Source organism: Mobula hypostoma, chromosome 4, assembly GCF_963921235.1.
Source record: "Mobula hypostoma chromosome 4, sMobHyp1.1, whole genome shotgun sequence".
Taxonomy (NCBI): domain Eukaryota; kingdom Metazoa; phylum Chordata; class Chondrichthyes; order Myliobatiformes; family Myliobatidae; genus Mobula; species Mobula hypostoma.
The window spans coordinates 5,784,050-5,802,001 of record NC_086100.1 but is presented as its reverse complement, the minus strand read 5'-3'; the positions used below and the strand labels follow the sequence as shown (position 1 = coordinate 5,802,001).

Genomic DNA, 17,952 nt, shown 5'->3' with positions numbered 1-17,952 from the left:
AGCTCACCCGAGTCCTCTGTCCTGGACCAGTCTTCCAAGTTTTCTTCAGGTGTCACCCATCTTCTTGGTAAAGATCCTTCCTCCCCCAGGATGAGGTCTCTGGAGGTTCTGTTGGCATTTCTGTAGCTCTGGGTTTTTAAAGAATGGGGTTAAACAATGGTAGGTTATTTGGTCATTGTAAATTGTTCTGTGATTAGACTAAGGTTTGCTTGGCAGTGTGGCTCATTGGGCAGGGAGTGCCTGTACTGGAATTTATCTCTAAATAAATTTAAAAAAATGTAATATTTGAATACTGGACCCTTAGAATAGAGCAGAGCAGATTTGAACCACAGTTTCCAAACAGAACAACTTTGCCTCTGTGCCATCTTCTGACCCTGGTGCCTAATTTTAGTGAGGATCTAGTGTTTGACAGGTTAAGCTTGTGGGCAAAGTCCAATCCTAATGGCCACTCATTGTTCTCAAGTGATTTGTACTGTTTCCTGTGTTTGTACAGGGAAAGGAGAGGAGTCCTATCCCGATATCCTTGCAATGATTATCGCTGTCATTGTGACGGTCATCATCTCCCTGGGGGTGAAGAACTCAGTGGGCTTCAACAACGTCTTGAACATCATCAACCTTGCAGCTTGGGTCTTCATCATGTTCGCAGGGCTGTTCTTCGTCAACGGCGCCAACTGGGATGGAGGAAGGTTTCTCCCCTTTGGGTGGTCTGGGGTAAGTAACAACCTCAAAACATTTGTACTGGCAGAATGCATTGGAATGTAATGAAGAGGGCGCTGTGTGATTCGTCTCTTCAGATTCAGATTCTCTTTAGTGCACACTCCCTTCAGACAGTACATACAAAGCCAGAAAGCATGTACTGTTGAAGTAACAGTGGTTGCCGAATAATAAAACAAAACAAGTAATGAAAATAACTAAAATAATGGCCCAGAACACACACACTCTTATGACTTAAAATTTTACTTGTACCTGTCAATACCAGAAGGATGCATTTCCCTCATATTCATGTGCCTGTCTAAAAGTCCCAATGTATCTGTCACCACCCCAGGCAGCACATCCCAGATACCCACCACTCTCTGTGTAAAACAACTTGCCCCTCACATCTCCTTTGAAATTGCCCCCTCAGACCTTAAATGCATGCCCTCTGGTATCAAACATTTCAACACTGGGAAAAATATTGATGCAGTTATATAGAAGGCAAGATAGCGGCTATACTTTATTAGGAGTCTGAAGAGATTTGCTATGTCAACAAATACACTCAAAAACTTCTATAGATGTACTGTGGAGAGCATTCTGACAGGCTGCATCACTGCCTGGTACGGGGGTCGGGGGGGGGGGCGCCTCGGCTACTGCACAGGACTGAAAGAAACTGCAAAGAGTTGTAAATTTAGTCAGCTCCATCTTGGGTACTAGCCTACAAAGTACCCAGGACATTTTCAAGGACCAGTGTTTCAGAGAGGCAGTGTCCATTATTAAGAACCTCCAGCACCCAGGGCATGCCCTTTTCTCACTGTTACCATCAGGTAGGAAATAGAGACCTGAAGGCACACACTCAGCGATTCAGGAACAGCTTCTTCCCCTCTGCCATCCAATTCCTAAATGGACATTGAACCCTTGGAAACTACCTCACTTTTTTTTTAAAGTATAGTGTTTCTGCTTTTTGCACGATTTTAATCTATTCAGTATAGGTATACTGTATAAAGTATACTGAACAAGGTTTACTTACTTATTATAATTACTATTATTATTTTATTCTTTTCTCTATATTGTATTGCATTAAACTGCTGCTGCTAAGTTAACCAATTTCATGTCACATGCCAATGATAATAAACTTGATTCTGATTCTGATTCTGAAGATACCATCTGTCTATTCTATCTATTGCTCACATAATCCTATAAACCTCTATTAGATCTACCCTCAGCCTCCACCTCTGCAGAGAAAACAACTCAAATTTGAGATGTTTTGGCATGGCCTGAGACTCAATGCATGGCTGCTGGGGGCTGCACTCACTCTGACAGAGACTTTCAACAATATTCCAGCTGCTGAGGCAGTTAAGGATTATTATTGTTCTGATTATTATTATTGGCAGGTAGGAATGGATGTTAAATTTCTTCAGCTAACTGAACAGAATACAATAGAGAAGAAATTATTTGACTTCTGCATTTTCTACTGCGTCAACTAATTTGTATCAGTGTGGAGATTTTTCTGAAATTGTTTTCTGGCAGATCATCAGTACCAGCTTTGTTCAATCACTCCATTGGACCATTAGACATAGGAGCAGAATTAGGCCATTCAGCCCATCGAGTCTGCTCCGGCCTTTCATCATGGTTGATTCCAGATCCCACTCAACCCCATATTCCTGCCTTCCCTTTGATGCTCTGACCGATAAGAGAACAATCAGTTTTCACTTTAAAAATACCTGCAATCTTTGCTGCCACCGCAGTCTGTGGCAGAGCATTCCACAGATCCACTACACTCTGGCTAAAAAAAATTCTCCTTACCTCTGTTCTAAAGGGTCACCCCTCAATTTTGAGGCTGTGCCCTCTAGTTCTGGATACCCCCACCATAGGAAACATCCTCTCAACATCCACCTATCTAGTCCTGTCAACATTCGGTAGGTTTCAAAGAGATCCCCCACATTCCAATGAGTACAGGCCCAAAGCTGCCAAACACTACCATATGTTAACCTATTCATTTACGGAATCATCCTAGTGAACCTCCTCTGGACTCTCTTCAATGACAACACATCCCTTCCCAGATATGGGGCTTAAAACTGTTGACAATACTCCAAGATCGGCCTGACTAGTGTCTGATAAACCCTCAACATTCTCTCCTTGTTTTTATATTCTATTCCCTTTGAAATGAATGTCAACATTGCATTTGCCTTCTCTACCACAGACTCAACCGGTAAATTAACCTTCTTGGACCCTTGCACAAAGATGCCCAAGTCCCTCTGCACCTCTGATGTTTGAATTTTCTCTCAAATTAGATAATATTCTGCACTTTTGTTCCTTTTACTAAAATGCATTATCATACATTTCCCAACATTGTCTTCCAGTTTTTTGCCCATTCTTCCAATATGTGTAAGCCTTTCTGTAATCACATTGCTTCCTCAGCACTACCTACCCCTCCACCTATTTTCATATCATCTGCAAACTTTACCACAAAACCATCAATTCCATTATCTAAATCATTGACAAACAATGTGAAAAGTAGCAGTCCCAATACTGACCCCTGAGGAACACACTAGTCACTGGCAGCCAATCGGAAAAGGCCCCCTTTATTCCCACTCAATGCCTCCTGCCTGTCAGCCATTCCTCTATCCATGCCAGTATCTTTCCTGTAACAACATAGGATTTTATCTTGTTAAGCAGCCTCATGTGTGCTACCTTATCAAATGCCTTCTGAAAATCCTAGTAAATGATATCCACTGCCTCTCCTTTGTCCACCCTGCTTGTTACTTCCTTGAAGAACTCCAACAGATTTGTCAGGCAAGATTTCCCTTCAGAGAAACCATGCTGACTTTGGTTTATTTTGTCATTAGTCTCCTAGTGCCCTGAAACCCCATCCTCAATAATAGACTGCAGCATTTCTCTCCTGCTGAGGTTAGGCTAACTGGCTTATAGTTTCCATTCTTTTGCCTTCCTCCCTTTTTAACAGTGGAGTGACATTTGTAATCTTCCAGTCCTCCAGGACCATGTCAGAATGGTGATTCTTGAAAGATCATGACCAATGCATCTGTTATCTCTTCAACATCCTCTCTCAGCACCCTGGGATGTAATTCACCTGGCCCAGGTGACTTATCCACCTCAAGACCTTTGAGTTTACTTAGCATTTTTTCCTTCTTAATAGCAATGGCACTCATTCCTGCTCCCTGACACTCATGGACCTCTGGCACACTGCTAGTGTCTTCCACAATGAAAACAGATGCAAAGTACCCATTAAGTTCATCTGCCATTTCTTTGTCCCCATTACTACCTCACCAGCATCATTTTCCAGTGGTCCAATATCACTTCTCACCTCCCTTTTACTCTTTATATAACTGAAAAAGCTTTTAGTATCCTGCTTTATATTATCGACTAGTTTGCCCTCATATTTCATCTTTTCCCTTCTTATGGTTTTTTTAGTTGCCTTTTGTTGGAGTTTAAAAACTTCCCAATCATCCAAATTCCCACTCACTTTTGCTACATTAGCTTTTATGCTGTCCTTAACTTCCCTTGTCAGCCACGATTGCCTAGCCCTGCCATTTGAGAACTTCTTTCTTTGTGGGACATATCTATCCTGCATCTTGTGAACTATTCCCAGATACTTCAGCCACCTCTGCTCTGCTGTCATCCCCGCCAGTCCATCTTGGCACGCTCCTCCCTCATGCCTTTGTAGTTCCCTTTATTCCATTGCAATACTGATACATCTGACTTATGCTTCTCCCTTTCAAATTGCCATATGAATTCTATCATATTATGATCACTGACTCCTAAAGGTTCCTTTTTAGCTTAAACTCTCTAATAAAATCTGCATTATTACACAACTCCCAATCTAAGTTAGCCTTTCCCCATGTAGACTCAAGCACTAGCTGCTCTACAAGCCATATTGTAGGCATTCAGCAAATTCCCCCTCTTGCAATCTGACACCAACCTGATTTTCCCAATCTCTTTGCATATTGAAGTCCCCCATTACAATTGTGACATTACCCATATTACGTGCCCTTTCCAGTTCCTTTTGCAATCTCAACCCTATATCTTGGCTACTATTTGGAGGGCTATATATGATTCCCTTAATTGATTTTTACCCTTGCAGTTTCTTAACTACACCCACAAAGATTTGGCATTCTCTGATACTGTGTTTCTAAAGATATAATTCCATCTCTTACCAACAGAGCCACACCACTGCCTATGCCTTCCTGCATGTCCTTTTAATACAACGTATATCCTTTGATATTAAGCTCCCATCTATGACTTCTTTCAGCCATGACTGTGTTGTCCACAACGTCATACTGACTACGCTCAAATAGCATCACGAGTTCATCTACCTTATTCTGAATACTATATGCATTTCAATACAGCACCTTCAGTCCTGCATTCTGTGCTCTTTTGAATTTTGCCTCTATGGTACAAGTGAACTCTTTGCACTGTCTGCATTTGTACCCAGTCATTGACCTGTCCGTCCTTACATTCATATTACACCCGTCATCTACTTGCAAACTAGCTAGCTCATCCTCAGTTCTGTCATACTGGTTCCCGTGCTCCTGCCATATTAGTTTAAACCACTCCCAACAGTTCTAGCAAAGGTACCCGCAAGGATATTGGTCCCATTCGGATTCACATGCAACCCTTCCTTCTTGTACAGGTCACACCTGCCCCAGAAGAGGTCCCAATGATCCAGAAATCTGTATCCCTTCCCCCTGCTCCAATTCCTCAGCCACGCATTTATCTGCCACCTCATTCTATTCCTATCCTCACTGTCACGTGGTACAGACAGCAACCCCGAGATTACTACCCTTGAGGTCCAGTTTCTCAGCTTCCTTCCTAACTCCCTGTGTTCTGTTTTCAGGACCTCCTTCCTTTTCCTGCCTATGTTGTTGGTAGCAATATGTACCACGACTTCTGTCTGCTCACCCTCCCTTTTCAAGATATTGTGGATGTGTTCAGAAACATCGTGGTCCCTGGCACCTGGGTGGCAAACTACCATATGAGTTTCTTTTTTGTCTTCACAGAATTGCCTATCTGTCTTACTGCTGCAGTCCTCTTCAGTTTCCTACCCTTCTGAGCCACAGGCCCAGACTCAGTGCCACAGGCACGGCCATTGTGGCTTTCCCCATTCTCTTGGCTTCCACCTGTAACCTTTGATGCCTGGATTAATCAAGAACTCATCAATATCCTCTTTAAATATGCTCATGACTTGACCTATACGGCCGTCTGTGTCAATGAATTCCACGGACTCACCACAGTCTGGCTGAAGAAATTCTTTTTATATCTGTTGTAACAAGATGTCTTTGTACCTGAAGCTCTCCCTGCTGGTTCTAGACTACACCACTGTAGGAAACATCCTCTTCACGTCCACTCTGCCTAGGCCTTTCAATATTCGATAAGTTTCAATGAGATTTTCCCTCATTCTTCTGAACTTGAGCCCAGAGCCATCAGATGTTCTGCATAGTTTGCCACAGCAAACTGTTGAGGCCAGTTCATTAGCTATGTTTAAAAGGAAGTTAGATATGGCCCTTGTGGCTACAGGGGTCACGGGGTATGGAGGGAAGGCTGGGTTCTGAGTTGGATGATCAGCCATGATCATAATAAATGGCGGTGCAGGCTCGAAGGGCCGAATGGCCTACTCCTGCACCTATTTTCTATGTTTCTATGTTTCTATATATTAACCCTTTCAATCCTGGAGTAGTCTCTTGAGCCTCCTCTGGACCCTCTCCAATGCCAGCATGTCCCTTCTTAGATAGGAGACAAAACTGCTCGCAATGCGATCTGCCTAATGCCTTATAAAGCTCCAACAGCACATCGTAGCTTTTATATTGTAATCCTCTCAAAATGAATGCTAACATTGCATGGCTGCTTTCCTTACCACTGACTCAATCAGCAAGTTAACCTCTCGGGAATCCTGCTCAAGGACTGCCAAGTCCCCTGCCACCTCTGATTTCTGAATTTTTTCCGTGTTTAGAAAATATTCTAGACATTGATTCCTTCTGTGAAAATGCATGACCATACATTTGTCAACACTGTATTCCATCTGCTGCTTCCTTGCCCTATTGAACAATCTGTGTAAGTCCTTCAACAGACTTCTTGCTTCCTCAAAACTACCTGTCCCTCCACTTATCTTTGTATCATGCACAAACCTGGCCACAGAGCCATCAATTCCATCATATAATGTGAAAAGAAACCCCCTGTGAAACACCACTCATCACCGGCAGCCGATCAGAAAAGAATCCCTTTATTCCTACTCTTTGCTTCCTGCCGGTCAGCTGTAGTCTGTAGTCTGTAAACTGCACGCCACTGTAGTCTGGCGGTGTTTAATAAATGCATTTGTTTAACACAACTCATTAACTTGAATGGATTCCAGGGAACTTCATCTCTTCTTTATCATCCAGCACCTTGAACTGAGTGTTACACTACTGACCAGATTTGAGAAATCCCGATAACTCCCCAGATTATCATCTGACCAAATGGCTTCCTTGTTGCCAGCAGCGGAATGGTCCTTACAGTATTGCGAGAAACCCCAGAGAGGAAATCCCAGAATTATGAGAAGGTTGCTGTTATGTTTTGTAATTCCAAAACATTTAACTAATTAAGGAAAAGACAGGAGTACGAAATGTGAGTGTAAGTTAGTTTTTTTACTTTAAACGAGGAGTGTGTACGTATCGTAAGGTAACATCATGACGCGTGCAATTCACTTATTTTTACAGATAACCAATAATGAATTATTTAAATGAACACTTAATCAAAGAATATATTAACAATATTACTCAAATGTAACTGAAATATTAATACACAACACTCCTCCCTGCTCAGCTATAAACTCCAATATAGAATACATTCTGAACTATATACACAGTATACTATATAATGCAACTCTTACATAGACATCCACAGCATAGTAAGTTTTTAAATTGTCCCATTCAGGCCTAAAAATTTACTTGACTGTGGAGGATTTCTTACTTTTGTGGGATAACATCATTCCTGACAAGGGAGGTCACTTTGCTTGGCAGCTGAGACTTGTGGCTGTGAAAGCAATCTCAGGCTCTGGGGCTTCCTCCTCAGAGTTTACTCTGAGTCTGTAGGAAGAGGTTCTGATTGCTTTAGACACCTTTCTTCTCCTTGCTCTTTCTTCTAGTTTGTGCCTCTTGATCTTGGGAAAATCCATTTAGTTCACTGGAATATCCCTCTACTTTACCATCTGATCTGTCCCCTTGGTTTCTTTATCCACAACACCATCAGATGAATCCTTTGTTTTTCATATCTCCATTTACTCCTTTCTCCTTGGCCTTCCATTCATCAAGAAGGGCATTGTCTTTACATCTACTTTTACCAGTAGCTTTTTGTCTCCCACTTGAAATTCATGCAGTAACCTTAACGCACACAGAGCAGATTCATGGTTCTTGGTACTCATAAAAGTTGAATGCACGAGCTTTCCTGAACCTCCTTGAAACCAAGCCACGTTTCTCAAGAAACTGCCCGATTAACAGATGAGAAGCTTTCTCAGCCACGTTTCTTATGAAAATGGAAACGTCAGTGCTTTCATTAATTTCATGCTTCCTCTGGGCAACTTGATCCTTCCTTAGTCCAATATCCTTCCCAACAGAAGTTAGTGACAGCATCAGTTTGCCATCTTTGGGCAACGGTTCATGGTGTGTAGCATGGAGACAGTTGTGGCATCATCCAGCACCTTTCTGTATTCACTTTCAGTTGACTCTGTTTCTCAGGGGATATGGCATGCAAATGGTAATCAGATCTCCAGTTGAGTTCTAGTTGTGCTGGTGCAACTGTCAGGTCACTGGTCTGAGTGCTACTGGTACCATGTAACCCAGTACTTACCTGTCGCATGGTCGAGTGGTCGGCGACTAAACCGGCTCCCCCACTGGGCTTGCCTGGTGAGGAGGGTGGCTAGACACCCTGCAGGACGAAAAACAAGACCTGTCAAATGTCGGATGAACCCTCTCGTAGGGTCAACGGTCATCTAGCAAACACTAACAAACACGTGTAGCGCGGAAAGGGCATCCCTTGCATCGAAGCTTGGTCTGGCCATTCACTGCGACAGAACTTCCCCCAGCCGTCTTGGACCCCACCATGCCACTGGATCCGGCGGGGGGGATGTCGAGAGGGTGGGTCTGGACCTGTGCAACCCCCTACTCACCTAAAATCCACTCACGCACACGCTGTTCCTTTCTGAGGAGTGGGGTATCCCACCCTACTAACTGACTGAAAGGAACCATCATCATGGATGGATAGCCAGAGAGAGAGTTGTGCTAGTCTTTCTGTTTTTACCATGTACAAGCCAAATGTGGGTTATTGGATTTTGCTGTTGCGCAGGAGTTACCTTTTCTCCAGTATATGTTCTTAATTGGACATCTGCAGGCTTCAGTTTAGTATCTTTGAAATACCATTCAAACTCTTTTTGTGGAATGACTGAAACAGCCAAACAGGTGCCCAATTCCATTTTATTTAATTTGCTATTCACTTAAGCCACATTGCTAGTTTGACGAAGGGTCTCGGCCTGAAACGTCGACTGCGCCTCTTCCTATAGATGCTGCCTGGCCTGCTGCGTTCACCAGCAACTTTGATGTGTGTTGCTAGTTTATTGTTAGTTTTCACATTGCAAATCCCAGGACTACTCAGTCCTGCATCACTCTCATCATTATCAGATTTTTCATTAACAGCGCGTAGTTTAGTGCTCTTTTTGAAATTGTAACTTGACTTTCTATTTTTTTCTCATCTCTGTGTCATCTAGTTATTTTTGTCTGGCCAACATGCTCTTCGTGTGTGTCCTACTGTTTATACATTTTCTGCAAATTAAACCTTTAAACCTGCACTGGTCTGGTGAATGTGAGCCTCTGCCACAACAGTAACACAATTTGCTCAGCCAGCTAGTTTCTGTTTAGATGTTGTAGTTCTGTTCACACACACTTTCATTCTGAACTGTGACTCAATTGCGTCTCTGCTGTTTCCACAGATAAAACTATTTCAATTACTCTTTTAAATGTGAGTTGTGCTTCAGTGAGGAGCCATTTTTGGATGCTTTCTTGTAACATTCCACAAACTAAACAATCTGGCAGCGCATCATTAAGCCTATCATTGACCTGACAATGAATCAGAATCAGAATGAAAATCAGGTTTATTATCACTGGCATGTATCAAGCTTGCTCTGACAATCCCGTCAATTAAATCACATACACTGAAATGGACACCCCTTCCTTTTGATTCTGCTATGAAACCAAAAATGTTCTGCAATAAACAATGGTTTCAGTTCTAAACATTCCTGCATTACAACCACAATATCAGCAAAGCTCATTTTGGCTGGTTTGATTGAAGTAGTCAAACTCCTAAGCAAAACATAGAAAACGTAGAAAACCTACAGCACAATACAGGCCTTCAGCCCACAAAGTTGTGCTAAACATGTCCCTACATTAGAAATTACTAGACTTCCCCATAGCCCTCTATTTTTCTAAGCTCCATGTACCTATCCAAAAGTCTCTTAAAAGACCCTATCGTATCTACCTCCACCACCATTGCCGGCAGCCCATTCCACGCACTCATCACTCTCTGAGTAAAAAACTTACCCCTGACATCACCTCTGTACCTACTCCCCAGCACGTTAAACCTGTGTCCTCTTGTGTTAGCCATTTCAGCCCTGGGAAAAAACCTCTGACTATCAACACGATCAATGCCTCTCATCATCTTATACACCTCTATAAGGTCACCTCTCATCCTCTGTCGCTCCAAGGAGAAAAGGCTGAGCAGGCCAAACTGTATGTTTTTACATGCAATGCACTCAGTAAAACTGGAACTTGTTTCATATTGTCTATTCAATTTGCTTTAAAATACTACTCTATCCATTCATAATACAAAATCCAGTTATCTGTTGTGCAATCAAACAGACATTTTTGTTCCTTTTTAATGATTATTAACACCTGGTGCTTAGTGTTTATGAACCCAAGAGTTCTTCCATTTTCTGTCTTTTTTAAAAATTTGTGTCTTCCCTTCCGAAGGACATGTGCTGCACTTTTTAAAACCTGACAGTAACTCACTGTGCTTTCTAAAAAGCCGAATGTCTTGCTGCATGTCAACTGGTCTGTTTTAAAAATACCTCATCAACCGTTGTTTCGGGTTTGTTTTAAAAGTACCTCAACACCATTGTTACGATTTGTAACTCGAAAACATAAAACTCATTGAGAGGGAGCCGGAAATGCAAGCATAACTTCATTTTTCACTTTAGGCGATGCACATGTACATATGACGTGATGCCATCATGAAGTATGCAATTCACTTACTTTGACATATAACTCAGAATGAATTATTTAAACAAATAAAAATGTTTACAACTGCTACTGAAATATTAAATACACAACAGGGGAATATTTTACACTGGGGCAGAGATCCTGACTGTCCACTTTGTCTATGCCTCTGATAATTTGACAAATCTCTATCAGATCTCCCCTCCACCGAGCCAGAGCAAACAACCCAAGTTTGCCCAAACTGTCCTTATAGCTCATGGCTTCTAATCCAGGCAGCATCCTAGTGAACCTCTTCTACACCTTTTTCACAGCCTCCACATCCTTCCTATAATTGGGTGACCAGTGACGCCTGACAAAAGTTTTATGTAGCTGCAGTATTACTTCCAACTCTTAGAAGAAACAATGAAGGGGTCTTAATTCAGCTCATGATAACCTGAACTCTTCCCCTTGACCTGAACATGTACTCAGATAACAGCTGTAGAACTTCAAGATCAGCATCAGATTTAATATCACTTGCATACAGTATGTTGTGAAATTTGTTGTTTTATTAAAAAATAAGTTAAATTAGTCGTGCAAAAAGAGAGTGAATAAAAGAAAAAAAAATACTGAGTTATTGTTCATGAGTTTATTGTCCATTCAGAAATCTGATGGTGGAGGGGAAAAAGCTGTACGTGGAACATTGAGAGTGTGTCTTCCGGTCCTGTACCTCGTCCTTGATAGCAACAAAGAGAAGAGGGCATGTTCTGGGTGACAGAGGTCCTTAATGATGGAGGCCACCTTTTTGAGTCATCACCTTTCGAAGGTGTCCGGGATGCTGGGGAGGCTGGTGCCCGTGATGGAGCTGGCTGAGTAGCTTTTTCCAAACCTGTGCAGTGGCCCCTCCGTTCCAGGCAGTGATGCAAACAGTTAGAATGCTCTCCACGGTACAGCTGTAGAAACTTCTACTCCTGTGGTAAACCATGTATATATGTTGTAACTGGGTTACCTGTCTGGACACACCCCTCTGCTGACTGCCCCTGTGGCTCCTCCCACAGAGTCCTGTATAAAGGTGTTCGCCTTGCCCCTCCCCCTCAGTCCGGGGGCAGACACTCACTGTGGAGGTCGTATTGTACAGCGAATAAAAGCCTTTTAGTATTTTTACCAAACCTCAGTCTTTTGGAGTAATTGAAGGTGCTTCAACTCCCTGTAACGTTAAATTTGCAATCTGCTGATACAGGTTTTCCAGGGTGCAGCCACCTGCTTCTACGCATTCATTGGGTTTGATATCATCGCCACGACAGGAGAGGAAGCAAAGAATCCGAACACTTCCATTCCCTATGCCATTACTGCCTCCCTTGTGATCTGCCTGACTGCGTATGTGTCTGTAAGTGAAATTTTCCATTGCTAATTGGCGACCTACGTTCTTTTTCTCAGGTTAGAGCCACTTCTATAAACTTCTCTTCCCTCTCCTCTGAGACACTCAGTACTTTGACCAACCTTAAGAACACAGAACATAGAACATAGACCATTACAGCATCGTACAGGCCCTTCAGCCCACGATGTTATGTTGACCTTTTAACCTACTCTGAGATCAATCTAATCCTTCCTTCACACTTAACCATCCATTTCCCTATCATCCGTGTGCCTACCTAAGCGCTTCTTAAATGCTCCGATAACATCGACCTCGACCACCACTCCTAGCTGGGTGCTCCACTCACTCGCCACTCTCTGCGTTGATAAACCTACCTCTGACATCACCCCCTACGCTTTACTCCCATCAGCTCAACATTAGAACCCCTTGTAATAGGCTTTTCCACTCTTGGAAAAAGTCTCTGCCTGTCCACTCCATCTATGTCTCTTATCACCTTTTGCATCACAACCTGGTACTCCAGCTGCAGTGCTCTCGACAAAAAAGCCTTGCAGAGGGTGGTTAGGGGAGCAGAGAAGGTTATTGGGGTCTCCCTACCTTCTGTCCAAGACCTCTTTCAGAGTCGATGCCTCCAGAAGATACGGTACATCATTAAAGACCCCTCACACCCTCTCCATGAACTGTTTGTTCTTCTGCCATCACGTAAACGTTACAGGAGCATCAAAACTAAAACCACAAGGCTACTAAACAGCTTCCTCCCACAGGCAGTCAGACTGCTAAATAGCTGCTCCACCTGACTCTGCTTTGGACACCTTTAACTTGCACTGGACACTTATAACTGATTTAACTGACATGTGGCTGTTGTGTTTTACTATTTATTGGTATGTTTATTATTTGGTCTGGCATTTGTTATATTATGATTGCACTGCCCCTGAGAAACGCTGTCTCATTCTGCCCTGCAGAGCTGATGTATGGTTAGAATGACAATAAAGTTTTTTAAATCTTTGAATCTTGAATATTGTACACCTCGATTAAGCCACCTTTAATCATCTTTCATTCCAAAGAGAAATACTGCAGCTCACTGAACCTATCCCCTTAAGACACACTCTTTAATCTCATAAGACCTGCCCACAGTAGTGTACCAGTTCGAGCGACACTGAGACAGCTTGGAGTGCTGGAGTTCAGAGTTCAATTCTGGCACATCTGTAAAGAATCTCCGTCTACCTTCCATGTGGAATAATGTATGGGTTTTCTGGCTTCCTCCCACAATCCAAAGACGTACTGGGCAGTTTAAAAATTATCCTGTGATCAGGTTAGGGTTAATCATGGTTGTAGGGGGTTGCTGGGATGGTATGGCTCAAAGGGCCGGGAGCACCAGTGCCACACTGTATAAATAAACAAAATATCCCATTCAGCATCCTGAAATCTCCTCTGTCTCCACTCTAAAGCTTCCATATCCTTCCTATATTGGGGCAACAACTTTGCAAGTGTAGTCCAACCAGGATTTTATGAAGCAGCAACATTTCCTTTCCAGTGCTCTGTTGTCACTTTGCATATCTTACTGTTCGATATTGGGATTTATAATGCTGGAATCAGCTTGTAGTTCATTAGTTTTTTATGTGCCGTGCCATATATCACATGCAATCAGGGTCTTTCCATGGTTATTACTGTTCTTGGCAAACTTTTCCACAGAGGCAGTTTGCCATTGCCTTTTTCTGGGCAGTGTCTTTACAAGACAGGTGACCCCAGCCATTATCAATACCATTCAGAGATTGTCTGCCTGGCGTCAGTGGTCACATAACCAGGACTTGTGATATGCACCAGCTGCTCATACGACCATCCACCACCTGCTCCCATGGCTTCATGTGACCCTGTTCAGGGGGCTTAACAGGTGCGACACCTTGCCCAAGGGTGACCTGCAGGCTAGCGGATGGAAGGAGCACCTTACACTTCCTTTGGTAGAGATGTACCCTCACCAACCACCCATAGCTTGCAGTTAAGGGGCAAAAACTGAACTGCTGGATAAACTCCGGTATAATACACACAGAATGCTAAAGGAGCTCAGTGGGTCTGTATTTCCTTGTATCTCTTGTATTTATGATATGCTGGAATCAGCTTGTCAGGCAACATCTGTGGATGGAAATGGACAATAGACGTCTGTAGCTCAAATTTATAGTTGTTCACAGGTACGTGTGTATACAGCTAAATGAAACAACATTCTTCTGTGATCAAGGTGCAAAACATTACATATAACTCACACACATAACACATTAAGTAATATTACCACAAATTAATTAACAAATAATAAGGTGCATTTATATCACAGGTCAACAAGTAAACAGTATAACACTACTGGCTCCACATATGTGATGAGACCCGGGTGGTGGCAGAGAGTTCAGTAGTCTCACGGCCTGGGGTAGAAACTCTTTCCCATCCTAGCAGTTCTTGCCGTTGCTATGGTATCTCCTGCCTGATGGTAGAGGTTCAAAGAGCTTATTGGACGGATGGGAGGGACCACTGACAATGATTAGGGCCCTGCGTATACAGTGCTCCTGATAAATATCTTTAATGGGTGGAAGACAAACCCTCCCAATCCTCTCAACAGTCCTCGCAACCCTTTGTTTGGACTTGTGGTCTCAGATCAAGACACCAAAATGGAAGAGTCTTGACCCAGAGTATCGCCCGCCCTTTGCTTTCACACATGTGTAACATTTTGAATTCAATCACCAGACTAATGAAGGCCAACATACCAGGCACCAGATGGAGACCTTTGGGTTTGTGAGGAAGTTTGCAGTGAATGTGCAGAGAAGGCTCTGCCGTTTATCAGAGTGGATAGAACTTAGGAGTGTAAGGCAGTCAAAGATAAATCTCTTTGGAACCTGAGAGAATCTTCCTTCTCCATGGAATCTCCCTTCTCCTGAGGTGATTTAAAGGGAAGCTAGAGAAATGATCTATGTACTGGATATCAGAATTAGAATCAGCTTTAATATCACTGACACACACTCAGTGGCCACCTTAACACCTGCCTGCTGATACAAATATCTAATCAGCCAATCCTGTGGCAGCAACTCAGTGCATAAAAGCATGCAGACATGGTCAAGAGGTTCAGTTGTTCAGACCAAACATCAGAATGTAGGAAGATGTGATCTATGGTCTTTTGGCCTTATAAGTGATCTTGACCAGGGAAAGATGGAGTGATAAAAGTATCTCAGAAACTGCTCATCTCCTGGGAATTTCACACACTACATTTTCTAGAGTTTACAAAGAATGGTACAGAAAACAAAAACATCCAGTGAGTTGCAGTCAATAGACAATAGACAATAGGTGCAGGAGTAGGCCATTCGGCCCTTCAAGCCAGCACCACCATTCACTGTGATCATGGCTGATCATCCACAATCAGTATCCAGTTCCTGCCTTCTCCCTGTATCTCTTGACTCCACCATCATTAAGAGTCCTATGCGTAAAAATGCCTTGTTAACGAGAGAGGTCAGAGGAGAATAGCAAGACTTGTTCAAGCTGACAGGAAGCATAGAAACATAGAAAATAGGAGCAGGAGTAGGCCATTTGGCCCTTCGCACCTGCACCGCCATTCAGTATGATCATGGCTGATCATCCAACTCAGAACCCTGTACCTGCCTTCTCTCCATACCCCCGATCCCTTTAGTCACAAGGGCCATATCTAACTCCCTCTTAAATATAGCCAATGAACTGGCCTCAACTGTTTCCTGTGGCAGAGAATTCCACAGATTCACCACTCTGTGTGAAGAAGTTTTTCCTCCTCTCAGTCCTAAAAGGCTTCCCCTTTATCCTTAAACTGTGACCCCTCATTCTGGACTTCCCCAACATTGGGAACAATCTTCCTGCAACAAGCCTGTCCAATCCCTTTAGAATTTTATACTTTTCAATAAGACCCCCCCCCTCAATCTTCTAAATTCCAGCGAGTATAAGCCTAGTCGACTCAGTCTTTCTTCATATGAAAGTCCTGCCATCCCAGGAATCAATCTGGTGAACCTTCTTTGTACTCTCTCTGTGGCAAGAATGTCTTTCCTCAGATTAGGGGACCAAAACAGCACACAATACTCCAGGTGTGGTCTCACCAAGGCCTTGTACAACTGCAGTAGAACCTCCCTGCTCCTGTACTTGAATCCTCTTGCTATGAATGCCAACATACCATTCGCCTTTTTCACCGCCTGCTGTACCTGCATGCCCACTTTCAATGACTGGTGTATAATGACACCCAGGTCTCATTGCACCTCCCTTTTTCCTAATTGGCCACCTTTCAGATAATAATCTGTTTTCCTGTTCTTGCCATCAAAGTGGATAACCTCACATTTATCCACACTAAATTGCATCTGCCATGAATTTGCCCACTCACCTAACCTATCCAAGTCACCCTGCATCCTCTTAGCATCCTCCTCACAGCTAACACTGCCGCCCAGCTTCGTGTCATCTGCAAACTTGGAGATGCTGCACTTAATTCCCTCCTCTAAGTCATTAATATATATTGTAAACAACTGGGGTCCCAGCACTGAGCCTTACAGTACCCCACTAGTCACTGCCTGCCATTCTGAAAAAGTCCCGTTTATTCCCACTCTTTGCTTCCTGTCTGCCAACCAATTCTCTATCCACATCAATACCTTACCCCCAATACCGTGTGCTTTAAGTTTGCACACTAATCTCCTGTGTGGGACCTTGTCAAAAGCCTTTTGAAAATCCAACTATACCACATCCACTGGTTCTCCCCTATCCACTCTCCTAGTTACATCCTCAAAAAATTCTATAAGACTCGTCAGACATGATTTTCCTTTCACAAATCCATGCTGACTTTGTCCGATTATTTCACTGCTTTCCAAATGTGCTGTTATCACATCTTTGATAACTGACTCTAGCATTTTCCCCACCACCGATGTCAGGCTAACCGGTCTATAATTTCCTGGTTTCTCTCTCCCTCCTTTTTTAAAAAGTGGGGTTACATTAGCCACCCTCCAATCCTTTGGAACTAGTCCAGAATCTAACGGGTTTTGAAAAATTATCACTAATACATCCACTATTTCTTGGGCTACTTCCTTAAGCACTCTGGGATGCAGACCATTTGGTCCTGGGGATTTATCTGCCTTTAATCCCTTCAATTTACCTAACACCACTTCCCTAATAACATGTATTTCCCTCAGTTCCTCCATCTCACTGGACCCTCTGTCCCCTACTATTTCCGGAAGGTTATTTATGTCCTCCTTAGTGAAGACAGAACCAAAGTAGTTATTTAGTTGGTCTGCCATGTCCTTGTTCCCCATGATCAATTCACCTGTTTCTGACTAAAGGACCTACATTTGTCTTAACCAATCTTTTTCTTTTCACATATCTATAAAAGCTTTTACAGTCAGTTTTTATGTTCCCTGCCAGCTTTCTCTCATAATCTTTTTTCTCCTTCCTAATTAAGCCCTTTATCCTCCTCTGCTGAACTCTGAATTTCTCCCAGTCCTCAGGTGAGCCACTTTCTCTGGCTAATTTGTATGTTTCTTCTTTGGAATTGATACTATCTCTAATTTCTCTTGTCAGCCACGGGTGCACTACCTTCCCTGGTTTATTCTTTTGCCAAACAGGGATGAACAGTTGCTGTAGTTCATCCATGCAACTTTTAAATGCTTGCCATTGCAT

The 17,952-nt window shown here is 42.9% G+C and overlaps 1 protein-coding gene across 2 annotated transcripts in view; it reads left to right on the top strand.

The window, feature by feature from the left end:
• The window catches only part of LOC134345100 (solute carrier family 7 member 14-like), a 188,167-nt gene that overhangs the window by 126,911 nt on the left and 43,304 nt on the right, over window positions 1–17,952 (top strand). For both annotated transcript variants that reach the window (XM_063045259.1, XM_063045258.1), the window contains 2 exons: window positions 494–711; window positions 12,166–12,312. In XM_063045259.1, the coding sequence (XP_062901329.1) occupies window positions 494–711; window positions 12,166–12,312 (365 nt within the window). The remainder of the gene's footprint in view (window positions 1–493; window positions 712–12,165; window positions 12,313–17,952) is intronic.